The sequence below is a fragment of the Podarcis muralis genome, chromosome 13, assembly GCF_964188315.1.
Source record: "Podarcis muralis chromosome 13, rPodMur119.hap1.1, whole genome shotgun sequence".
Classification (NCBI taxonomy): Eukaryota; Metazoa; Chordata; class Lepidosauria; order Squamata; family Lacertidae; genus Podarcis; species Podarcis muralis.
The window spans coordinates 34,159,575-34,186,084 of NC_135667.1; the positions used below are offsets into that span (position 1 = coordinate 34,159,575).

Below are 26,510 nucleotides of genomic sequence, written 5' to 3' on the forward strand. Positions count from 1 at the left end.
CTGGTATGAATCAAATATTTCCTGTGCTTTCTAGGTTTCAAATTATGTGTGTGGGGGGGTGAAAATTAGGAAAATGTTATATACATACATGAATAAGGTTGCTTATGGGGCATCAGTGCTAACTTGCCCCCCGGCCACATGATGTGTCATGTGACACATCCCATGATACTGCCTGGCATGAGAGGGCAGGCGCAGGACACACAGAGGATGATCTTTGTCTTTGCCCATTCCAGCTTCCACCCAGCTCCTGGGCTCCCCAGTGAAGGGATGAGCGAAGGCAACATTGGGTTTGGGGTGACCTTTTGACCCCTGGGTTTTCTGTATCAACTACAGTGGTACCTCAGGTTAAGAACTTAATTCGTTCTGGAGGTCTGTTCTTAACCTGAAACTGTTCTTAACCTGAGGTACCACTTTAGCTAATGGGGCCTCCCGCTGTCTCCCGCGATTTCTGTTCTCATCCTGAAGCAAAGTTCTTAACCCGAGGTACTATTTCTGTGTTAGCGGAGTCTGCAACCTGAAGCATCTGTAACCCGAGGTACCACTGTACAGTAGTAACTCAGTTTAAGAACTCAGTTTAAAACTCCAACCGGTGAGAGAATGGACCTGTGACCAATGCATGTGCCTAAACTCTAATGGATCACACAGCATGCAGCCTGCCATTTTACTTACTCCTGCTTCAGAGCTGCACTTTGAACTATTGGTACCCCACTGCAGAGTAAAGGGATGTGGGTGGCGCTGTGGTCTAAACCACTGAGGCTCTTAGGCTTGCCGATTGGGAGGTCGGCGGTTCGAATCCCCGTGATGGAGTGAGCTCCCGTTGCTCTGTCCCAGCTCCTGCCAACCTAGTTTGAAAGCACACCAGTGCAAGTAGATAAATAGGTACCACTCTGGCGGGAAGGTAAACGTTGTTTCCATGCCCTCTGGCTTCCATCACGGTGTCCCGTTATGCCAGAAGCAGTTTAGTCATGCCGGCCACATGTCCCAGAAAGCTGTCTGTGGACAAACACCAGCTCCCTTGGCCTGAAAGCGAGATGGGCGCCACACCTCATAGTCACCTTTGACTGGACTTAACCATCCAGGGGTCCTTTACCTTTACCTATCCCACTGTAGGACCACAATCTTTTCCTGAGGTGTTTGGAGAGTAAACAAATGCCCAGCGCATAAGGCCCAGATGACGCTGGAATGATGCCACGAAGTGAAACGGTAGCTATGTGCAAACAGCCAATCTAGGCGCAGTAAGCAAGGCTGGTAGTCGGTTAATGGGAACTCTTTAGCCCAATGACTTTATGGCCTGCGTTCCAGGCACTGCACCTCAGGCCAAGCCAGATATCCTATCGCGTTTCCGCAAAGTGCTACTGCTTGTGCATTTGCTTCTCCTTCATTAAGTGCTACTGCAAGATGGGGAGTTAATAGCATGAAATAAATATCTAGCCATATTACAGACCTGCTGCCGTGAGCAAGCGTTTGCCCTTTCATCCTATCAGCTGGGAGGTGGGGTGTGTGTGTGTATGTGGATTTGCTTTGGGAAACACAATATTGCTCTAAAAACATCTTATCGTGCCCTTTTAATATAATGCCTGAGGGAAGGAAGCCACACTGGCAACCGTGAAGTGTTTGGCTATACACCCGTCTAAATGCTCCTATAACTATTATTATTATTATTCCATTTCCCCACCCCTTGGCTCTGTTGGAGGGGGGAATGTTGATGGATCATCACAGGAACATAGGAATAAGCTTTCAACCAAGGCCATGTTCACATCATACATTTAAAGTACTATGATGGCACTTTAATCAGCCAGGGCTTCCTTCAAAGAATTCTGGGAAGCGTCCTTTGTTTAAAAAGTTGAGAGTTGTTAGGAGACCCCTGTTTCCCTCACAGATCTGCAACTGGCAGAGTGGTTCAATGGTCAACCCCTCTTCCCAGGGAACTCTGGTGTTCTTCCCAAGTTTTCCGCTTAGCCAGCATTCTGCGGCTGTGTGCTGAACATGATCAGTCTTTACTGGGCTATTTCTGGAGTTCCTGCAAACTTGGGGTTTCCAGCAAGCCTGCTGAAGCCTTCCTCCTATGCATCGGAGGTGATATTTTGCCCACCTGGGCAGTACTGCTCCCTGGATTTCTGGAGGTGGAGACTGTGGAGGCAGATCACTAGGGGAAGGTAGGGCAAAGCCCTATCATTATTCTTTCACACCCTAAGATCCAAAGCTAGACTACAGCGGCCACCTTCATACATTTCCTCTCATTCAAAAACTCCCAGGTGGCTTTTCCATCTCTTTCTCTTGGTGTAAGCAGAACTGGGGGGGGGGATCACAGCGTGGTGCTGTGGTCTAAACCACTGAGCCTCTTGGGCTTCCCAATAGGAAGGGTGGCAGTTTGAATCTGAGCGACGGTGATGAGCTCCTGTTCATCTGTCCCAGCTCCTGCCAACCTAGCAGTTCGAAAGCAAGCCTGTGCAAGTAGATAAATAGGTACCACTGCGGCAGGGCAGCCTCCGTTTTGTTTTGTTTTTAAAAATTAAACAATTTGGATTGTCATATTTCCTTCCCTCTTGAGAAGTGGGCTCGTTTGCTCAGCTGAGGGTTTTTTCCAAAGGGCAGATTGAAAACCTGAGGTATGGGGACAAATATGGGGAAATGACCAATTGCTGACATTTCTGAAGCACCAGGAACTAGCAGGGAGTATATTGTGGGACAAGGGTGGTGCTGTGGTCTAAACCACTGAGCCTCTCTTGGGCTTGCGAATCAGAAGATCGGCAGATCGAATCCCCGCGATTCTAGCAGTTTGAAAGCACGCCAGTGCAAGTAGATAAACAGGTACCACTGTGGCAGGAAGGTAAACGGTGTTTCCATGCACTCTGGCTTCCATCATGGTGTTCCGTTGTGCCAGAAGCGGTTTAGCCATGCTGGCCACATGAGTCAGAAAGCTGTCTGTGGCCATACACCGGCTCCCTCGGCCTAAAGCAAGATGAGCACCGCAACCCCATAGTGAGCTTTGACTGGACTTAACCGTCCAGGGGTCCTTTCCCTTTTTTGCCTAATGCTGACACCTAGAAGTGGACATATCTAGGGGTTGGTTAGGCTGGCCCCCGCTAAGGATGCAGACCCAGGGAGGCGCAAAAATTGTCCCTCTTCACCCTTGTCTCAGAGTGCCTGATGGTGGAGGAGAGGAGGAAGGGCAGAGGAGACGCAACCTCAGTGGCAGTGGAGGAAGTCACTAGCGGAGTGCGAAAAGAGATAAAAAGCAATTTTTTGAGTTTCTGGTCCATGGTCTCTCCCAGCTTTAGAGGCTGTGATGCAACTCCTTGCCAAGAGTGCAAGGAAGCCAGCCTAGGTACACCTCTGCCTAGACATTCTAGGTTTCCAACTTTTCTCCTCAGTGGTTGGGTCTGAAATATTTGATGTTTGTGTTTGAGAATAACATTTAAGTGCCCACTCTATATTTGCAAGGGACGCGGGTGGCGCTGTGGGCTAAACCACAGAGCCTAGGACTTGCCGATCATAAGGTCGGCAGTTGGAATCCCCATGACGGGGTGAGCTCCTGCTGCTCGGTCCCTGCTCCTGCCAACCTAGCAGTTCGAAGTGCAAGTAGATAAATAGGTACCACTCCGGCGGGAAGGTAAACGGCGTTTCCATGTGCTGCTCTGGTTCGCCAGAAGCGGCTTAGTCATGCTGGCCACATGACCCGGAAGCTGTACACCAGCTCCCTCAGCCAATAAAGCGAGATGAGCGCCGCAACCCCAGAGTCGGCCACGACTGGACCTAATGGTCAGGGGTCCCTTTACCTTTACATATATTTGCAAGGGAGGAGGATGGAGAGAATACCAGAAAAAGTCACCTCTGCCTCCTAACTGCTCACCACTATACAAGCTCCAGCATTTACCAGCCACCACTGAGCAGAGGGAATGATGAGATACAGTGGTGCCTCGCAAGACGAAATTAATTCGTTCCGCAAGTTTTGTCGTCTTGCGATTTTTTTCGTCTTGCGAAGCACGGTGTCGGGAAAGTTTTGGAAAAGCTTCAAAAATCACCAAAGTCTTTAAAAACCTCAAAAAAGGCTACCACACCGCGTTCTATGAGTTGCTCCTCGAAGTCAAGTCGCAACTGTCTTAACGGTGTTAAGAAAAAGGAAACAAACTTGCAAGACGTTTCCGTCTTACGAAGCAAGCCCATAGGGAAAATCGTCTTGCGAAGCAGCTCAAAAAACAAAAAACCCTTTCGTCTAGCGAGTTTTTTTGTCTTGCGAGGCATTCGTCTTGCGAGGTACCACTGTATTTTACTCTTCAGCTTGACTTTTTCTTTTTTAAAGAGCTCTTAGCTCCGGCTAAGTCTCCAAAATGTCTGCGCCCGACAGTTCTTTCTCCAAAGTTATTATGTGTTCTTTTCTGAAACAACTGATAAAACCAAACTTTTAAAGTAGGGGGGTCTTGATCTTTTAGATCAATTAACCAGGTCAATTAACCCGATGCAGGATAGGATTGCGGAGAGGCTAGATTAATTGTTCGAATTAATGGAAAACGTTGAAGGGGAAAATTCTCTGTGGGTGGGAGTGTTCTGAAGAGCAGTATGGGGGGGAAATTGTGATAAAAGAGGATGTTTTAGAGCTAACTGCCAAATTACAAGCTTAATTAGAGCCATATGCCATTCCTAGAGAGTTCAGAAAAATGTGTGGGAGATTGCAGTCAAATACAACTAGCAAGCGTAGGGTTATTTTGTGCATGAAGGGGTAAAGCACCAGAGAGTTGTATTGCTACATATACTCCGCTAGGTCACGTCCACTCTCCTCTGGAGAGGAAGGAAGTGAAGACTTTCTACTTCCTTTCTCCATCTCTCTGTGCATCATGTAATGAAGAAAGGCATGTGTAAGCTTGCTCCTGAGTTTACAGCACGTGTTTGGAAATATATTCTGTATTTGTGACCCAACAGTGTTCTGCCTGTGCTTCTCCTTGAAGCTGCATGGAACAACACATGTATCAGACCTATTAATCTGTAAGGAAAGCATTTTAAACTGTGTGGTCTGTTCCTTTCAATAGGGGTAGAAAGATGGGAGCATTGTAAATGGTATAAAAAGGTCTAACAACATGTATTCAGGCATCTGAAGGCAGTCCTGTTTAGGGAAGTTTCAATGTCTGATGTTTTATCTTGTATTGAGTATTCTGTTAAAAACGTTGTTGTTGTTGTTTTCCTAATGTTCTATTGCTGTTCAACATTTTCTGAGTTTAATAATCTGCTACTGACGCTCTCTGTATGCAAGCCCCACATTTTGAATCCAGGCATCAAGACGTTTATTTTTGTTGCTCACCTGCACACGTGGATCCATAGGGATACATAATTCCCCACTAAATTAAACTCTTAAACATTTGAGAAAATTTAAATGACGGAATTTTAAACAGAAATATTCACCCTAGATACAATTGGCCCCCTTATCTGAGTATCAGAAGACTAACAGTGTAAGATGTTGTTGTTTTTAATGGGTTTTGTTTTTTTGTATTTTTATGTTGTGAATCACACTGTGATGATCAGATGAAGAGCAATATACAAATGTAATTAATGATGATGATGATGATGAAATTACAGATCTGTCAAACTAACCAGTCCCAGGTTAATTGACAGCACTGCAGAACATCCCAGGTCCCACCTCTGACATCTTCAGGTAGGGATGGGAAAGACACCTGTCTGAAACTCTAGAGAGATGCTATTGGTCTTAGAGAGATGCTGCCAGTCAGTGCAGGTGCTACTAAGCTTAGATTGTCCAATGGTCTACTTCTGTATAACACAGCTTCTTATGATCCAAGGAGTGAGGAACCTGTGGCTCTCCACATGTTAGGAACTTAGGAACCTGCCTTATACTGAGCCAGACCCTTGGCCCATATGCCTTGATAATGTCTACCCTGACTGGCAGTGGCTTTCTAGGGTTTTAGACAGAGTTTTCTTCCAGTCCTGCCTGGAGATGACAGGGATTGAACCTGGGACCTTTTGCATGCAAAGCAGATGTTCTACCACTGAGCTATGACCCTTCTCTCTAGTTGCTTAAGTGCAGCTCCTGTTATTCTGGGTTTCTGGCTGCGACCGATGGGAGTTCGAGTCGAGCATCAGGGTTCCCCATCCCTGGACAATTTAGTTGACAAATAACCTGGATTTCCAAAAAAGGAATAACTCAGGGAAATCAAACAATGTTGGGACAAGAGGATTGGCAACTGATTAGCGTACTGAAAGCAGACAGTAAGGAATGGTCATTTATTTATTTTACAACAGAGGGAAGGAAGCAGCGGGGCGTTCCAGAGATCAGTATTTCTGAATGGTGCTAGACAACATATTCATATATCTAGACAGTGATAGAAACGCACAATATATAAGCTTGTTGCTAATGGCTCCTTAAACCAAGGTTACAATCACAAAAATGGAACATTTAGTTGCTGTGATTGATTCTCAGTTAAACATCTGGCTAGTTCGGATGGCAACCATGAGCTAGGTTAAGAACTCTGAGAACTTAAAGAAGAAAAGTCACTTGATCCAATACAAATATATTGGCCTGTTCTGACCTCTCTTTCTTAATGATGGCACAGACTATTTAAAATGTGGCTGATAGTCAGGTGCAAAATGCCTGGCGGCTGCCTAATTTCGAACACTGATCCTAGAACAGCAAACCAGTGGCCCTCCAGATGTTGTTGCACTATAACTCCCATTATCCAGAACCATGGGTCATGCTGGCTGCGGTTTATGGGAGTTGGAGTCCAGTAACATATGGAGGGCCACAGGTTCTCTGTCTTTGTCATAAATGATCTGGTGTCAGAGGGAAGCAGTCAGATAGTCAGATCTGCAGACGACACTAAATTATGCAGGATGCTGAAATCCAAAGCAGACTATGGAAAACTCCCAAGGATTCTTCTAGTCTGAATGAATGGACAACAGCATGGCAGATGAGATTAGCTAGAAGGAAGTGTAAAGTGCTACACAAAATTAATAATAATAATATTAATAACCAGAAAATGAATCTGATATAAAGAAATAAGTTTTAGGATAGTGGATATCTCAGTGCAAACAGCAATTCAGGTGTTCAGTTTTTTTTAAAAAGGGCAGTTGTTGGGAATGATAGGGAAAGAGATTGAAAATGAAACTGCCACTATTGGTAATGCTTTTATATAAATCTACAATGCATGTTCATATAGATTACTATATACAGCTCTCTGGTTGACCTATCTCAGCAATGATGTTTAGCAGAGCAGAAAAGGGAGAAACTGAAATGATCGAGGGGCTGGCACACCTTTTGTATTTTAAAAAAAGAAAGGCTAAAATGTCTAGTTACTTTATGGTTTGGTGGGGAGAAAGGTTTATATCATTACAAATGGGACCAAGAGAGCAAATAAGTCTCTTTCTCATATTCAAAAGGCAAAGGGAACCCAGACCATTAGGTCCAGTCGTGGCTGACTCTGGGGTTGCGGCGCTCATCTCACTTTATTGGCCGAGGGAGCCGGCGTACAGCTTCCGGGTCATGTGGCCAGCATGACTAAGCCGCTTCTGGCGAACCAGAGCAGCGCACGGAAACGCCGTTTACCTTCCCGCTGGAGTGGTACCTATTTATCTACTTGCACTTTGACGTGCTTTCGAACTGCTAGGTGGGCAGGAGCAGGGACCGAGCAACGGGAGCTCACCCTGTTGCGGGGATTCGAACCGCTGACCTTCTGATCAGCAAGTCCTAGGCTCTGTGGTTTAACCCACAGCGCCACCCGCGTCCCGTTTTCTCATATTAGATGGACCCAATAAAGATGATTGAGAGCAGGTTCAGAACAGAGAAAAGGACATACTATTTCACATAATGCACAGCGAACTGGAGAATGCAGAGACAGCGACTCACTAAAATGGTAAAAAAACAACAACGCACATTATCAGGCAAATTCATGAGAAATAGGTCTATTGGTGGTTCTTGGTGTGATGGTAGTTAAATGGAGCCTGCATGTTTAGAAGAAGTATACCTCTGAATACCGGGTCCTGGTGGGACATACAAGGGATGGATATTGCCTTTGTGCTCTGCTCTGCTTGTGCAGGTGATAAATGTTTGGGCACTGGAAGAAATGCTTCTCTTGTGTAAATAGCAGTGGAGGGGAAGCTACCCATCTACCCCGTTGGGAGGCAGGTTTAACTCTTTCCCTCCTTGCACACAGCCTCGAAATAAATCTCTCTGCAGCTGCTGTCTGCATTTCCAGGAAAGCTCCCATTGGCACCAATGGAGGCTTCCCTAGAAAAGCAAGCAGTGGGGTAGAGGGATTTTTGTCCAGGCTGTGGCAGGGAGGGAAAGAGTGAAACCCTTCTCCCCACAGGGTGACTTCCCCTCAGCCTGCTGTTTACTTTAGAGTCACACGATTTACCTCAGGTCTAGTGTGGTCCCAAGTTCCCCATGCCCGTGGATGTGCCTCAACAGGGAGTTTTTGAGTCGCCTCACCCGTGAGGGGAAGCTGTATTGCCACAGCAAATTGCCGTCAGGTGGCAGCCAGCTGATGATTCGATGTAGGAGATGGGCAAAAGAAAGATGGGGGCAGACGAAAGCACAGATGTGCTCGCGGGACTTTTTCTTCTCCATTCTCTTCTCTCTCCCTGCTCTGTGTTGTTTTTCTCCTCGCAGACATTTCAAGTAGCACCGGGTGGGAGGAAAACAGCCACCGGGGTTGGATAGTGGACCATTCTGGATAAGACGCTGGGCCCTCGCCTCCCGCCTCACAAATGAAAGCAGACTGCTTGTAAAACAGGGGTATAAACTCACCATACAATACATATAATGGGAAACATACCACACTTATAAAACATTAAGAGAGGAGGTTAGGGGTGATGTTGCCTTGCATTTCAGAGGCGTATCAGAACTCCTAAGCGTAATGATGTTAGGATATATGGTACCTGAAATTCCCACCTTCCCGCTTGCATTTTCCTACATTTTCCTTTGCTCGTGGGGAAATCCCTAAAAATGCTTGTAGGAATTCTGCCGCACGTGTTTACAGTTAGGCTACTGACACGCGCAACCACGAAACCGTACCGTTGTCAACTCTGAGACTTCCACAAATTAAACAAGGTTGTGGTAGGTTTTATTGCCGGGTTTGGGGTGGGGTAGCTAAATCATGGCAGGCGTTAAGATGCTAATAACATAGGCAGGCTCTCTAAGATGGAAGACACACCAGGGACTGTTGCACTGCTTAGATCAGCCGGTGCTGACAGGGTTGGTAGAGGGGAGTGGATTAAAAGCAGGATGCTGGCATCAGGGAATTTTTTTGCCATGGTGAATGTGTGAACATGGGGTTACAGGGTGGGTTAATGAGTAAAAGTCACAGAATCCGATTCTCTCTAGTGGCATCAGTCATGAGGACCACAAGCTTGGTATCTTGATCCCATCTTATCCCACGTCAGGTGAACGTGTTGGAATTTTGCGTACGTTTTGAAGTGTAGCCTAAACATACACACCATACATTTAAAGCACCCCCAAAACATTTGTTAAAAAACCCGAGGCATTTTTGTTGGGGATTGTAGGGAAAGACCTGCCAAAAAAGCTGAAAAACATCTTCATGTATGCGACAACGGCCACGAGAGTTCTGGTAGCACAAGGATGGAAGACTGAAGAAACCCCAACTAAAGAACCATGACAAGAAAAATTGACGGACTATGCAGAACTGGCAAAACTGACATATAAGGATAACTGTGACTTTAAAGATGAATGGGAACCCTTTACAAAGTATCTGAAGATGCAACAAAGTGAACTGGACTCCTTGGCAGGTTTTGAATAAACACTCACAAACTTTTTATTGATAATAATCAGCTAAATAGTTTGAGGATCTATACAACTTTGTAACATGCAGAAAACAGCAGTCTCAGAGAAACCAAAGACTGGAACTGAGGGAAGTCGGGGGGGGGGGTATTGTGTGGGAGGGTGGGGGGAGGGAGGAAAAATGGGGGCAAAACAAGGGTGATATGTTTTTGGATAATATGTCTTGTTTAATTTCGAATTAAAAAACATTTTTTTTAAAAAAGCACCCCCAAAAGAATCATGGGAATTGTACTTTGCCCCTTGCAGGGCTACAGTTCCAAGCACCCTTAACAAACTACAGTTCCCAGGATTCTGTTGGGGGGGGCAGAATGCACTCTAAATGTGCTTTACATATATGACGTGTATGAAGCCTTTAACCTTATCAAAACCTTATCACTAGGAATCTCAACCTGTGTGGTACCCAATTTCAATTATGTGTTTGCATACAACCATTTCCTCCTCTAAAATGACCAGCTACAAAGGACTTCTTCAATTTCAGCAGTGTTGTAGAAGAAAAAAACTCAGGTTCAGTATTACCAGTCAGGAATGGGAAAAGCTGTACTGGTTGAAATTTCCTCGGCTACTATTAGAGGGAAGAACTTTTAGAGGAAAACGGAAGCTCCTTTCTTGCTTTCCAGCCCACCAGTGTGTCTGTATTTTAAAGCTAAGCAATAAAAAGAAAATTGCGACAGTGCCATTGCTTTGACCCACCAAAAGGCACTGCACAACACGCATTTCAGGTCCTGACCTACCCAACGGTCTAGTAGGGGATCTTTGAAACTTGTTTTCGAAAGCTTTTTAATGATAAGAATGCTGCTCACATTTATTTTCTTTGAGATTTTATGCCCTCATTTCAATGAATGTGCCCCATACAGAAAAACTTTCTCCAGATATTTAGAGCAGTCAAACTAGTTCTTTGAAAAAAAAATCACTTAAGTTGACCAGCAATCAAGCCTATTAAACACAGTATAATCAAAAACCTGTAATTAGTGGCAAAACATGAACATCAGAAGGTGATGTTCATAGTATGGGGGGGAGATTTCCTATTATAGTGACATATTTATTCAAAACGAAATTTAAAAAGTCCTTCATCGGATACACTGAAAACCAGTGGTTTTCAGTGTATCTGAAGAAGTGTGCATGCACATGAAAGCTCATACCAATAACAAACTTAGTTGGTCTCTAAGGTGGTACTGGAAGGAATTTTTTTTATTTTGTTTTGACCAAGGCAGACCAACACGGCTACCTACCTGTAACTATATTGATTAAAGGTGTTAAAAGCTCTGCTAGTTACTTGCTTTTTTTTATTTTGAAACATTTGAATAGCTTGATTTAATTACAAAATATGCGCAGTTCTAATTTTAGATCATGTTTTTGATTCGGCAATTCCTATGTTTAGCAAAATGTTGCCTTAAATTTTGTTAACTTATGGAGAGAGGGGAGGGAAGGGGGGGGGACACAACCTATTAAACAAAGTTACCAATTCCATAAAAAGGGAGATATGAATTAAGCAGACTGCTGCCCAAAGAATGGGTACCTGGAAGTCCAGTTGAAATGAAACAAACATGTTTGGGATCAGTGTGTCTCACAAATGTCTAGAATCAAGTGATGTAATTCTGCAAATTCCAAGCATTAACTCCTTGTGTTCCATGCCAAATGTAAAGCAAAATGTCTTTGTGAAGCATTTCCTAATAAAAACACTTCCTTTTCTTGTTTTATATCTGAATTGTTGAAATTCAGTTTGTAATCAAATTAAGATTAAGGTATGTTAGAGCTTAAATGCCTCATTAGAGCAAAAAATACTATGTTTTATATAATGGGTATTTTAATGCAGTGTACATGTTTTCCTCAAACTCACAGCAAATGTTTTGTAATTAGAAAGTTACTTTTTTAAAATGTTGATGAATTTATACCTTCCAGTGGGTCAATTTCAAAACAGTAGAACTGAAAGCAATGTGCTAGAAATTAAGAGATCTTTGGAAAATCCATTAAAGGTAGCTAAAATATAAGCAGGAATATCTGATTTGTGTTGTTGTTTTTGTGATTTCATGCTCTTTATTCAGCTCATAGTGGTGAGGAGGAATTGGAATATCTGATTTGTAATAAATTTGCACCTTTTCCCATTGTTATGGCAAACTCCTAATGGCTTATTGTGAAGGTGGTGAGAAAACAGTTTTGATAATAACAGCCATGCCATGTTTATGAAATATGGAAATAAGTTGTTGACACCTGAAAACCAATGGGGACAACATGGAGAGATGGTATTATGAATAGATATAAAAAGAAACCAGGAAAGAAAACATCCTAATGGAAAATGGTTCAAAATAATAACTTCAGTAGAAAAATCACTCAGGGTTTTCCACTTGAAGGCATTCTCATTTAAATGGACTATTCTCTTTCAGCTGTCTAGAGTGACTTTCAGTAATGTAACCAAGTTAAAATAACTATGAAAGGAATAGAGGAAACCCTGAATTAAACTGAGGGCAAGAGTGAAATCTGTTTATTGGTTGTAGTATCCAAAACTGGAGTTCTGGTTCAGTTAGTGGCAACATTGCTCTTTAAGGAAGTGGGGGGGGGGATTAAAGGAAAGGGGAGGAGGGATATTAATTCACTAAAATATGCAGTGATCAAATTTTAAGCCTCCACCAGTTTTTCTGTGCTACTTTTTTGCACTGAATGACTACAGATTGACTCTCCTCGAAAATGCTTTAGCTGCCTCTTCTCTGAGCATTCCCTAAATATCATATATTTGGAGGAGACATTGATTTTTTTCCCTTCAAAACTGAAGTCTTTCCTCTTTGGTTGGAAAAAATTAAGTATTTAGGCATCTTAAAAGGTCAGCAAATTTATTGCAGCATAAGCTTTTGCAATTGGCATCTATATATGGATTTTAATTTTTTAATTTTTAAGAAACAGTTTTACACATTTGGGTCAAAATGTTAAGATTGTTTTAAGGCTGTTTACTCTGACTTCATAATATATGCAATGACTTCAGAATAAATGCATGGTGCACACACATTAAGATAAACCAAAACAATCAAGAATATTAAATGAGAATGTATAAATGACTTTTATTTTAAATTAGGATATGTATTCTTCTAGTGTGTGCTTTTTTTGTCTGTACATTTAAAATCTGGTGTGTATTTTTTAAATACAGATTAGTAACTTGTGTTTGACAAAAGCAATTAAAGATATCTTAGATTATGCAGTTGAAAGGACCAACAGGCATGTAGATAAAATTCCTCTTGATTACAAGCAACTGTTCTTTAAAGGGAGGGAACAATGAATGATAGAAAAATATTTGAGATTTTAATCAGGAGGGTAAGGCTGGTTTTAGTAGTTATTTCAAAGATAGGATCTCCGTGTTTTCATGCTGTAATGTGCATTTAAAAGGGTCTGCCTACTAGAGCCGAGAGAATATATAAACTTCATTCTATTCTATATTTTTAATTGGGTTGAGAAAGTTGCTAGTTTTCAACATTTCTCCAAACAATCTTTAATATTTGCATGTTCATAGACATTTCTGAAGTAAAACAATTTTAGAAATAAATGTTTTTAGGGAAGTTGCAAAATTGTTCTCTTCTAGCATTGGATACTCATTCATAAATATCTATACTAGTTAAGGACAGAAAAAGTGCATCTATCCATCGAACAATAACCCCCAAGAGAAAAAGTTTAAATATTTCTTAATATGTCTTTATCTCCAAGCCTTGGAACAATTTTGTTTGTTTGTTCTTTTTAAAACTAATCAAAGAAGGGTTTTCATTTTAAGCACATGACCTGGGCTGCAATCGAAACCTGATCTGGTAGGTCACTCTGACTTTCTTAAAGGCTCAAAAACAAATAAATGGCTACGGAAGATCTCCGTGCAAGGAAAACACGTGGCATTTAGGGGATTATGCTTCTATTTACACACAACGTGGGTCTTGCTAATAATGTATCTCCGGAATGTTTTAAAAAGATCAAAGTCCAGCGACTACCATTTCCCCCACTTAAATGGCTAAGTACCTATTTTTCTAGAGCAGAATTTAATTTTAGCAGTGGTGGCGTGCCTCACATTTCTCGTTCGATCAGGAGAATCGATCTTTCCCACTCACTTCACGTTTGTGATATGTGTGTGTGTGCATTTTAAAGGAATGTTTGTTCTTAAGAAAAGAAAAACGGGGGGGGGGGGGAGAGAGAGGAATCAGAAACCTGATGATGCTGATAACTCAAATCCTTCCATTCACAACTCTGTGCAATGCAAGCTTCCGAACGAAATAGTTCTGCTCCAGCCGGCTTTTCTTTTCTCTTTCTTCCTTTTTTTTTTTGGGGCCATGCACACGCGGACACTCCCCCAGCAGCCATTTAAAGGGCCAGCACATTCCGGCGAGACCACCTCTCCCGCCCCATCCCCCACCTTGCCATTTCCCTCCCACCCCCTCCTCCGCCCCCCAGAGCTCCCTTGGATTGGTGGGTTGTGACTGGCATGCTTTAAAGATTCCTCCCCCCACCACAACCACCTTCCGCCCCCCATCCCTCCTGGATAATGGCAGGGACCAGCGTTGCAGAGGGACAATTGGCGCCTCTTCACAGCCAACTTGGCTATTACGCGCGCACACACACCCTTTAATTTCACCCCCCTCCTCCTCTGGAAAGGAGGCATTAAAAGTGAGGGGGAGGCGGGTGGGAAAGGGCTGCGAGCCACCATCTTCCCCTTTGTCCCCCACTCCCTGCTCAGGAAACCATCCTTCGGCTGCTGATCCCTGGCAGAAAGTGACTGAAATAGATTTTGGCGACTTCGCGCGCCTCGCCAAAGGCGCACCGCTAGCTATCCATGCCCCGTTTTGCACAGGGGGGACTTACTTCCGAGTAAGCGTGCCGTAGGCTCGGGCCGTTAAGAAATAAGGGGGGGGGGTTTCCCCTCAGATCTCCAGGGTTTTAAACTAGAGCATCGGGGCAATAAAACCAAACTTTACCCCCCCCTCTCTTTTATTTCAATAAATTGATCCAGATCTTCCCCCACCCCAAAAAGAACGCGCATGGAAGGATGACTTTAAAAAGAAGAAGGAAGAGGAATCGGGGGAGACGGGGCGCACATGTTGCCTCGTGCGAGACAAGGGTTAAGCGGAAGCAGCCGTCCAATCGGCGCCCTTTTGGTTGGTGGAGAAATATATATTTAATTTCGATGGCTTCCCACCGATGTCCATTCATGGAACCAAATGCCTGCTCGCGCAATATTGCAGGCGCCGTGTCCAACAACCGCCCTCGCCCTTTCCTAGACCCTAAACTCCTCTTGCCCTTTTGCTGATATGTGAGGTATTTATTGACGAACCAAAACAAAAACAGGAGACCTACAAATGTTTAGGAGGAAAACTACTAATCGAAAAGTTGCAAGGCAAAGGAGAGCGGGTAGCATTGCGTTTGCATTCCATCTATTTGGAGCGAGCTGCTGCCTAGTCAGTACACAACATTATCATCATCATCATTATTATTTCAGAAAGTTCTAACAGGGTTGATACATGGTTATTATTGTGGTTATTAAATCGCTTTTATGCTTGCGGAGGAGAAGCACCAGCTGGATGGAAAGAGGAGGAGAAGTGCCCATTTCAGATTCGTGCGTTTCCAACGCACCCGCCACATTTTCTTAAGAAACGCTAACGTGACATTTAAAGTTCGCAAACGTGTGAACCTTTCTTTCTGGCCCGCGGGATGCACAAATGAAGATCGTGTGCTGCGGTATCACAGCCACCCACAGGACGTTTCCATTTTATATCTTATCTATCTATCTATCTATCTATCTATCTATCTATCTATCTATCTATCATCTGCATATATCTATTATACTGTATACATATCTATGTGACAGTAGTTCTACAATTACTGTTGCACTAATAATGCCTCCCCAACTCTTCACACAAACCAAATTCCAATATGGCTCTCGTCCATGCTCACCACCCCCCACGATCGCATCTGGTCATCTTCGCCTTTTTTTCTCTTCAACCCCCCCCCCTTCCTAAGGCGATCCCCAAATCGCGCGGATGGGCAGAGCGAAGCTCCGGGTGCACCGCGCGCGCTTAGCTTGCGCGCCTGCTTGCTCTCCTTCCTTCCTCCGCCCTCTTTCCTCGGGGCGAGCCAGAGCGCCCTTTGAATTAAGTTTACACCCAGAAAATCTCATTCAAACTCTTTAAGAAGAAGCTCATGGCTCACGAGGGGGAAGGGTGGGAGAACCGGCTGGGGGAAGAGGGGGGAGGGGGGTCGCGATGGGGGTTGGGTCTCGTCGCAGCCCTCCAGCAAAAGCGGTGGGGTGGGGAGGAGGCGAGAGAGGTGGTCCTACTACACAGATTTGGATTCTACAAGGAAATGGAGAAAACGGGTTGTTGTTTTTAAGAGGAGGGAAGGAAAGATGTGCAAAATGTAAATAAAATAGTATTTGCAGTTGGGGGGGTAGGAAAAAAAAAAGAGGGCGAGCAATGGAAAACTGCCGCGCCTCTGCACATGAGCGCGTCTGTCGGTGCGTGCGCGCCCCTCCCCTCGGAGGGGTGGTCCCTTTTTGGGGCTCCACCACGTGGCTTCCTCTTGCAAACATTTTCACTCATTTTTCCAGGTCGATTTTATTTAGGGGCGGCGCCAAAGGCTGCCTTCAGCCTCAGAGACGTCCTATGTGGTGTGTGTGAGTGTGTGTGAGTGTGACACATGAGCTGCGACTCAAAAGGAGTTGGGGGGCCGCTGGAAAAGGAAAAAAAAAAAAGAGCCATTTTCCCAAGACCGCCATAGCAAGTTGCATCCAGCCCCACCAGCCCCATTGATTCCGTAAAACAGGGAACATTTCCCCCCCTCTTTCCTCTTAGATCACCCCCACCTTTCCTCCCCACACCCAAAATAACAGGCTTTTCCTACTTGCTGGGCCTACAAGATTGAATAAGAAACTTTTTTTTTCCAAAAAAAAAAAGAGAGGTAGGATTTATTTTTTTAAAGAATCTGTTGAAAGTTTCACACCCACCCCCCTACCATCGCCCTCCTTTCCCCACCCCGGTGTGTGAGATAATATATTTTCCCTCCCACCTCCCGTGACTCCCTCCCTTTTTGGACCTACCCCACATTTTGTGCAAAACGCATCAGCCATGAACAAGCTGTATATTGGGAACCTCAACGAGAACGTGACTCCGGCGGATCTGGAGAAAGTCTTCAACGACCACAAGATCTCCTTCAGTGGCCAGTTCTTGGTGAAATCTGGCTACGCCTTTGTCGACTGCCCAGATGAGCAATGGGCCATGAAAGCCATCGAAACTTTTTCTGGTAAGCCAATGGATCTCTCTTGTCTCTTCTCCACCCCATCCCCCCGCTCTCTCCTTCTGAAGCCGTAGTGGGTTTAGTTTGTTTTTGTTTTTGTGGGGGTTTTGTGGAATTTTTTTTAAAATTTATAGATCCAAACACATTTCTTTTTTTAAAACAACAGCAGCAGCAGCAGCAGTAGTAACTACCTAGCGCTCCCAGTTCTGGCGACCCTCTTTTCCCTTTCCAAGATCCACACAATGTGGTTTTGCAAAGATGCGTTCAGCCACACTTCTCGCGTACTCGTGCGTCTTCCGCCCTGTTTCTTTTCTACCTCTGGGGTGTCATCAATGAAAGTTCACTTTCGTTTCGTATTTCTCCCCCATTACCCTCCCATCCGCAACTTGGGGTAGTTGGGGACACACACACACAGCTTTGCACCCCCCTTCCCCCTGTCTATCTGACCCCGAGTCGAGAACCATGTCTCTTGTGTGTCTTGCGTAATACACAACTTGTAGGGCCTAGGATTTCTCCATCTGCTTCCAGTGGATTTCTAGAGGGATCGCATAATTCTTTTATTTGTTTGAATTCCTCCTCCCTCCCACCCAGAATGTTTCCTCTTCTAACATAGTGGATCCCCCTTAAACCGTCGTCGTTTTTTTTTAGCACTCACCTTTTTAAAATATATATATAAAAGGGTAAAATTTGGCAAACCCCCTCGCAACGTGAAAACGCGCACACAAAAAGGGCGAGAATGACAGTTTTCTCTTTTCCTCCCGGGAAGTCTTTGGACGCCCCCCTCCCACAAATCAGCCCACGCTCTCTCTGGAGATGAAAGAGGGGGGAATCAAATCAAAATATTAAGCCCCTTTCCCTTAAATCGAGGTTCCATGATCAACCCCCCCCCCCCGGCCTCGGTGGTTCGTCTTGCAAGGCCATTTGGGTTTTGCCATGGGATCAAATGCTCTATTTTTGTCCTTTAAAAGAGTGTGAGGTGTTTTGTGGGATGGGAGAGGGGCTCCTCTGGAAGTGGGAGGTGGGGAGGGAAGACGGGAGTTGTTGGACTTTGGCCATTTTGATTTTAAACTGGGTTTTCCTGGGGCATGTGATGTGTGTATTAGCGCGAAGGTCGCCATGCTGCTAAGAGATTGAGAAGAGGCAGAGAGGAACTAGCAAGCAAAGCTGATGTTGCTTTTTGCTGGGGAAAAACCTCTTTTGCCCTCTTACTCGAAAGGAACACATCAGAATTTAGTTTCCCCATCCTTTTCTAGATTCACGTTCTTTCTTCCCAGCTGAATACAGTTTTCATGGATTTTCTTATTAATTTTTTTGAAAAAGATACAGCCGAACAAGTTGAGGTGGAATAAATCGACGGAAGAGGCCTTGCAAATCTTAAATTTGCCTTTCCTGTGATTAAATAGATCTTCCAGCATGTGAAGGAGGAATGAATTGAATGTGCAAAAAGTAGGGTCATGGGGAAATCTCCATTATTGGTTTCTTCCATTGTTTAGTCCCCTCAATTTGAAATCCAGTTTTTTGTTTTATCCAGAGGAAAACGCACCTCTCAAGGCAGTGGGATTTCTGGTGAAGGCAATCTGAATTCCCCAATAAAATTGAATTAAAATATGAGGAATGGGAGCAAAATTGAGCTGTATGTGAGAATGGTGTCCAGGTTTCCTTATGTACATGTTTTTTTAAAAAAAGACACTTGTGTTTTTAGGCAAAGTGGAGCTGAATGGAAAACAACTTGAGATTGAACACTCAGTACCTAAAAAGCAAAGGTAATCCAGTTGTTTAATTTCTTTAAAATTTTCCATGTTGAGAAAATTCCATGTCTGCTTAAAGGAAAAGAAGAAAACCGTGTTTTTAAAATTCCCCAGAGTTGTGCAGACAAAACTAGGTGTATTAGCATTTTCAATCTCTGCTTTGAAAGGAAACTATTTTGAAGAGAGCAGAAAACAAAATTGGTGGCTAATTTGATCCACACCCCCATCCAAATTCCTAGTTACTTTTGCAGAGCAATCCTATGCAAGAAGCTGGTGCAAATTGGTGTAAATTAAGATGTCTTAAAATCACACCAAATCCAAACCCTGTTTAGCAGTGGGGCTGCTGCTCTGCTTAATCCTGAAAGAGGGGAAAACTTTCAAAATAGTGCTTTTACACTGTATTGCCAGATCACGTGTCTGAGCCAAATGGGTTTAGGATCCTGCCTTAAGCCCCTGTCTCTGGTCCCACCCCCACCACGCCCCTTTTGGGGAGACTTACACAAGCCTCAACTCATCCAGACTGAGCAACTTACTCTGATGTATCTTCAGCTGAGCCAGGGTTGGGGCCTTGAGCTTGACTTCTGTATCCTGTGCAGCTCATCCTGGTGGATCTTGCCCATAGGATTGCCCCCTTAAAGTACCAGAGAGAAAAGAGAGAAAATCAGAATACAGTATATTCAGAGGGAATTTGAAAATTGGGAGGCAGAGGTGCTCTTCTGTAAATTTCAGGGCCATTTACTGTAAATAAATACCTACTTGAACAGACTTTCCTCTGCAATGCAACCTTTTAATGCTTTGTTTTAATTTAATTTAATGCTTTGTTTTAATGCTTTAATGTATTGGTTTTTTTCTCATTTGCTGCCCTTCTGAATAATTCTCAAACTTTACACCTTGGTGGAGATGTAGTTATCTCATCATGCTTTAATGTGGTATTAACATATTCAGTATGTGTACTTTTCTGCTTGTACAATGGTTTGGTTGCCTGGATTAAAAATGGCAGTTTTGGATAGGCATGGTGAAGCAAAAATCACATGAGAAAAGTTACAATTACTCTTCATTCCTGTGAAATCTAGGAGACACAAACATCATAATGCGCTATTCCACCAGAATTCAGTGTGAATTTGTGTTTTCCAGGCAGTTGTTTAAAAAATAAAGGGGGTGGGGTGAAATGTGAGTGTTTATTACTATATAGTTCAATATATTCTGTTTTGTGATTCGCACCACAAGTTCTCTTTCTCCTTTTGGGGAGTGTAGATATCTTGGACTTTCAAACTTTGTAGCAGAATGTGCTGATGGAGGATAACATTTCTTTTTTATGAATGACTTCCCTCAGCTCCCTCTGGATTGGAAGGCTCCAAAATCTATTCGATAATTTATTTTATTGTAGCAACAGGCATGGGCCTTGTGTAATGGGTGATCAATAGTGCTTGTAACTGTCTTTGTGGCATGGTACACAGTGAAGCTGTGGTTTTAAATGACAATTGGGAGAAAGGTTTTTGGGCAGGCAATTCTAGAATGAAACAAAGCAAAATAAACATTTGGGAGCTGGGATTGGGTGTTGGAGGGAGAGAAAAGGAACTTGATTATTCTTGTTTCCTGTTCAGCACTTTCAAAAAAGCCTGTCAGTTGTATAGAAATTTGATGATTTTGAGGAGTTGCTGATTCTCTTAAGTCTTGCTAAGTAATGCTAAGAAATCTACCATATACAAATTAATCACTTGAAAGATTTTGTAATTCAAAGCACATTGTGGTTATATGGGTGTAAGTAGGAAGAAAAATTAAACCTAGTGGTAGACTTGAGGCAGAGAAATCAAACAGATCCCAGACTTTTTATCACTGGGGTATATTTTCACCTCCATGCATCTAAACATCTGCCTTCTTAATAGTCAGTGGCCATGTTGGAGTTTTCAAAGTCTTCCTTAGAAGAGTTGGTCTGACGTCATCTGTTGCATGCCAGGATTTTATTTGTAGGTTCCCTTAAAATACATTTTTTTTTTAATATTAAAATTTTTATTTTATTCCAGCCCTTAAAATACATTTTTAACCTTGTGCTCAGGATGTGTGATAAAGTGACTTCAATAGTTTCCCAACAGGGATTTTGCATTTCTTTCCTATAGAAGTGAGAGTAAAAATGTTGAATCTTTTGGGCAAGGTATTAAGGGCAAGAAAGGAGAGCCTGTATTTCATACAAGATCACTTTTCCATTGATAAAAATGTATACTCTGCTAGCTTGAATTTTTACAGGGTTGGGGTGTTTCCTTTCATTTGTATCGAGACTTGATTTTCTTGTTTGGGATGATACCCAACTAGTTAATTAAATATGATTAGCATAGTCTCAATAACTGTGAGAGTTGTTTCCCCCTTCTCTCCAAACCTTTTTAAAAAAGTCACCTTTTAAGTGGAAGAAAATTCTAGCCAAACAGAGGCATGGTGATCTGTATCCTTTCAGTTTATTTTTTTTAATGAAGTAAAACCACAGTTAAAAATAAATAAAGCTTGGCTTATTTCTTGAGCCTCATTTACTAGAAGTTGCCCCAAAATACTCAGATTTGAAAGGAATGATTTCTAGGAATGATTATAATCTACACTGCCATTGACATGGCATGCCTACCATTTATAAACTCTCCCACCTGGCTATCTTAAATAGTAATTAAAACATGTGCTGGATGTGCTACTAGCCTCTGTAAAAATGCTTGGTCCTGGATATATCTAAAAGGGCTTATCTCCACCACAATTGTGAATGATTTCAGCTAGTTTTTTATGAATTGGTTGTTGCAGGATGTTATATTTTTTTAAAATGAAGCTCAAAAAATACCAAGTTGAGATACCAAGCACAGAGTTAACATTTTCTTAATATATGAGATGCACAGATGGATAAGTAAATTTGCGATTTCCTACTTAGAAAAACTGAACTACATACAAGTAAAGCACTTGAGAAGTCTTGTTGGGTCTTTCTGAGACTGCAGTATCTCTACTTAATCTTGACATTCTTGTTAAAAGTTGCATTTACTTACAAGAAAGTACTCCCGAGTTGCAACGTGAGTGTAGATTTATATATATTTAAAAAGACTTTGTGTGTTTGGCATGTGTGTTTTCAGTTATAACTTCATTGAAAAAAGGACATGGGGGGATTTTTTTACCATTTTATTCCTTAAAAGTCAGCAAATTCCTTTGGTGGTGGAAAGGGTTAATTAAAACAACCTCGAAGATGTTTTAAGGACTCAAGAATGTTAAGAAATGTTTGGAGGTTAGGGGTGGGGTGTCTCAGACTGAAAAGATTGAAGTGGATAGAATTGTGGGGTGGGGTGGGGGACCAGGACAAATGTGAATGGATAAGAACGAGAGGAGGGAAAATTAAGTGAATCCATCAAGCAAACATTCCAAATATGAAAGACTGGAAGTGACTAGCATAGAGAGAATGAAATTTAGTAACTAAGGAAACAGTGATTATACCTCTGTAGTCAAAATTCTAACTAATAGGGACATGTTGCATGTAATAGTTTTAAGGCAGTTTTTCTACAGGTATAGCTAAGCTTTATTATTCACAAAAGTAGCACACTTATTATTTATTAGGATTTTTGTTGTTGTTTGGGGTTAAATTCTGTAGAATTATGAGAAAACTTGCTTAACGCATCTTGTCAATACATGTGCAGTGTCTTAAGTTAGGCTCTTTTTAACAGAACATGTGAAAGCTTAGATCCTGTAGTAGATGTGTAGTTTTCTACAAATTTAGCTGAAGATCGTGTGTGAGCTTTTTATCCTTACAACAAACAAGGAACAAACAGGGCAATCCTATGCATGCCTACTCAGAAGGAAGTCACATTGAGTTTAATGGAGCTTATTCCCAGGGTGATTGTGTGTAGAGGTTTGCAGCCTTAAGTTTAATGGGAGAATCTACAAAAAAACATTTGCTTTAATTTGTTACTGTTCAGTTCCCCAACAAAAGGGTTAACTTGTTTTGCATCAAAAAGAAAGAAAGTTGGAATCATGCTAAAAGCTCTCACTTAAATGAGCTTAAAAGTACTATTTCAAAATGGTTCTGTTTTGCTTTCTGCATACCTATTTTGGTAGATTTACCTGTTTGGTATTGCTTCATATATTTTTTTGGTTACAGGCAACAGTGTCTTTCCTAGTGAATTGTTGGGGGTATAAAAGTAAGCTCATAAAATGAAACGGGTTTTAGGGACAGGAAAGGCAGAAATGACGTGTAGACTTAAAATCTCTTTTGCGATACAGTGGTCCCTCGGGTTACATATGCTTCAGGTTACAGACTCCGCTAACCCAGAAATAGTACCTCGGGTTAAGAACTTTACCACAGGATGAGAACAGAAATCGTGCTCCGGCGCCGCAGCAGCAGTGGGAGGTCCCATTAGCTAAAGTGGTGCTTCAAGTTAAGAACAGTTTCAGGTTAAGAACGGACCTCCAGAACGAATTAAGTACTTAACCTGAGATACCACTGTATTGACTGGTTTCCAATCCAGGAACTGTTAATAGAGTTAAAGATGTGCCCCCAAAGTAGCCCCACTTAGAGGCAATAAAAATGGGGAAAGGTTGGTGTGAAGCAGTTACCCCTAAGTGGCTAGAGAGCCAACATGTGACATGGAGAGTTTCACATCTCGCTTCATTGCTGAATCACTTCTATTGATCCCATGCATACTTTTTCTGCATGGCGCACTGCAAATTCACATGAGGGAGATCCCATGGATCAAGAAAAATATGTCTTGTCTTCAGCTTAGACCTGGTACCTTTTGAGTAATGTGAATTAATTGGATCTTCCTGGTTGAAATTTTTAAAATAAGAGAGGCACAGGCAGTCCAAACCTATGCATTTTACTCAGTAAGTAAGTCCCAATATGTCCAGTAGGGCTAAGTCTCAGGGAAAGTGCAGCCTTAGGAGAATTATAAGCATGTATTTAGTTCTTACCAGTTTCAGCTGAAGAGGGAACGAAGGGGGCAGTTTTTCACTGGTTAGAAAAGTGTTCATATTTTACATAAAGGAAAAACAGAAGTTTTAGGAGAATTCACAAGTAATTCTTGTTTTGCATTTGCAGGGAAACATACCTCAAATGATAAATGCCTCCCATTGTTCTCACCCCTCTTTTTATGTATTCATTTTCCCCAAACTTCCCAAAATACCCAGAAAAACGGATGCTTTTCAGAATTGTGGCAGCGAACAGTTGGGAAAGTTTGGAAAATGGCAAAGATTCTTGAAAAAAATAAGACAAATTTAGCGTTTAAAAACCCCAAGCACCTAAGATAGAGAATAAACTCAAAGACCCCTTATAGGAGGTTCTATTTATTGGTAGCTAATAAGTAGCCTGAACAGCAGATACATGCTGACTTTATGAGTTGAATGCGTTTCCCTTGGTGACACCACAAAAGATTTCTTAAGTCTTAATTCCTATGCACACTTACCTGGGAGTAAGCCCCACTGAGCATAGTAGGGCTTTCCTCCAAGGAAATGTGCAGGTTTACAAATACAGATTGCACGGCATGCCCTATTAAATTTAGTGAACTTTTGTGGGGGGTTTTTAAAGAGAGGGGGAAGCATTGGTGGGAAAGTTCAGAGTTTCCTGAAAGTGTAGTGACACTTGCAACAGAGCAGCAAATATTTGCTTTAGAAGAGGCGTGGAATGATAATTGGTTCTAGAAGTTGTGATACCTAAGAGTTGTAGCCCTCTAAAAAGATGGTGTGGTAAAGATTTGGGAAAAGAAAGTGGAGCTTCTTACTTGTACAGTGGTACCTTGGGTTAAGTACTTAATTGGTTCTGGAGGTCCGTTCTTAACCTGAAGCACCACTTTAGCTAATGGGGCCTCCTGCTGCTGCTGCGCCACTGGAGCACGATTTCTGTTCTCATCCTGAGGTAAATTTCTCAACCCGAGGTACTATTTCTGGGTTAGCGGAGTCTGTAACCTGAAGCATATGTAACCCGAGGTACCACTGTAATTTGTTTTCAGCTTTACACCACGTACTGTATAGTTAAATGGCAGTGTCCGTGATTCCTGGGGTCTAAGATGCTGCATTTATGAAAAGAGGAAGGTACTTGTGCCTATTGGTGAGGCAGAACTTTGAAAACCAGGATCCTTTACCCAGGACAGGGGAATTGTGCCCTTTTCTTTTTCAGCAGTCAATTTTCCCCACTTTGCAGCTTGCTGCTTGAGGAACAGTAGCCCCATGTCTTCCCTTGGGTTCACAGCATTTGCCAAATGGTTCTTTGGGTCCTGTTGTTATGCGCAGTTCTCTGCATATTTGAGGACCTCTGACTTAGAATAGGCCAGGATGATGGTTTGGGTTTGGATGTGTGGGTATTCTTACCACAAGCCAGTGCGTATTTAGCTAGGAGTAAACCTTGTTTGTGGACGCAGGCGGAGCTGTGGTCTAAACCACAGAGCCTAGGGCTTGCCGATCAGAAGGTCGGCGGTTCGAATCCCTGCGACGGGGTGAGCTCCCGTTGCTCAGTCCCTGCTCCTGCCCACCTAGCAGTTCGAAAGCACGTTAAAGTGCAAGTAAATAAATAGGTACCGTTCCCGCAGGAAGGTAGAACGGCGTTTCCGTGCGCTGCTCTGGTTCGCCAGAAGCGACTTAGTCATGCTGGCCACATGACCTGGAAGCTGTCTGCAGACAAACGCCGGCTCCCTATAGAGCGAGATGAGCGCACAACCCCAGAGTTGTCTGCGACTGGACCTAACGGTCAGGGGTACCTTTACCTTTAAACCTCATTTTACTTAGTCGGATGCAGTTCTGAGTAAACAATTTGGTATTGTGTTTTGGAGTAGGGTTCAGCTGTAGCAGCCCAGTTGTGTAACAAATAGGACTTCCCTTTCCTCCCCTCCCCAGTAGCAAGGAAGCAGAATCCCATCATAATGGGATTATAAATAACAGAACCTGCTATTCCCAAGGAAGATAGTACAGTGGTACCTCGGGTTACAGATGCTTCAGGTTACAGACTCTTCTAATCCAGAAATAGTACCTCGCGTTAAGAACTTTACCTTAGGATGAGAATAGAAATTGTGCGCCAGCAGCGCGGCAGTAGCAGGAGGCCCCATTAGCTAAAGTGGTACCTCAGGTTAAGAACAGTTTCAGGTTAATAACAGACCTCTGGAACGAATTAAGTTCTTAACCCAAGGTACCACTGTAGTGAATTAGTGAACTAGATGACCCATAGGGTCCCTTCCAACTCTACAATTCTATGATGCATTTGGTGGTGTTTTTGCCATTCTGTGGGATGAGCAGTGTCTATCTGAATCTCAGTGTCCCTTTTTCTTATTGCTTGTCTTAATACTTGAGTTTTGTTTTGAAGGCTGTGGATCTGCTAGGAGAAGGTGGGCAACTTGTTTGGCACCAAGATCATTCATGCGTTCTCATCTTCAATTCCAGCATATCTTAGCGTTGCTGAGAGAAAGTCCCCCATCTGAGACCTTGGAGAGATGTGGCCACTCATTTTAGACCATCATGGACCAGTGGTCTGACTCATAGATATAAGGCCCTCTTCCTACACTAAAGTGGTGGTGGTCCTATTTTATGAAGTTCTGGTGGGACATGTCAATGGCTTCAGGTTTCAGGAATTTTTGCAATCGTAAAGGGTATGGAAACCAAGCCTTGTGGGGAACGGTTGAGGGAACTGGGTATGTTTAGCCTGGTAAAGAGGAGACTGAGAGGAGATATGATAGCCATCTTCAAATATCAAAATGGCTGTTTTCTCCTGCTGC

At 43.0% G+C, this 26,510-nt stretch overlaps 2 protein-coding genes across 6 annotated transcripts in view; one reads left to right on the forward strand and one right to left on the reverse strand.

The window, feature by feature from the left end:
* The window catches only part of GIP (gastric inhibitory polypeptide), a 33,782-nt gene extending 8,373 nt beyond the window's left edge, over nt 1–25,409 (reverse strand). The window contains exons 1-2 of one of the 3 annotated variants that reach the window (XM_077917355.1): nt 25,324–25,409; nt 19,335–19,432 (exon numbers count right to left, since the gene is read on the reverse strand). In XM_077917355.1, coding sequence (XP_077773481.1) covers nt 19,335–19,402 — 68 coding nt within the window. In that variant the 5' untranslated portion in view covers nt 19,403–19,432; nt 25,324–25,409. Of the gene's footprint in view, nt 1–13,975; nt 14,080–19,334; nt 19,433–25,323 lie in introns of those variants that run through there. The other 2 variants (XM_077917356.1, XM_028703803.2) reach the window with 2 other exon arrangements.
* Nucleotides 16,391–26,510, forward strand: part of IGF2BP1 (insulin like growth factor 2 mRNA binding protein 1) — a 74,834-nt gene continuing 64,714 nt past the window's right edge. Inside the window, exons 1-2 of one of the 3 annotated variants that reach the window (XM_028751779.2) lie at nt 16,391–17,059; nt 18,756–18,816. In XM_028751779.2, the coding sequence (XP_028607612.2) occupies nt 16,885–17,059; nt 18,756–18,816 (236 nt within the window). In that variant the 5' untranslated portion in view covers nt 16,391–16,884. The remainder of the gene's footprint in view (nt 17,060–18,755; nt 18,817–26,510) is intronic. The other 2 variants (XM_028751778.2, XM_028751780.2) reach the window with 2 other exon arrangements.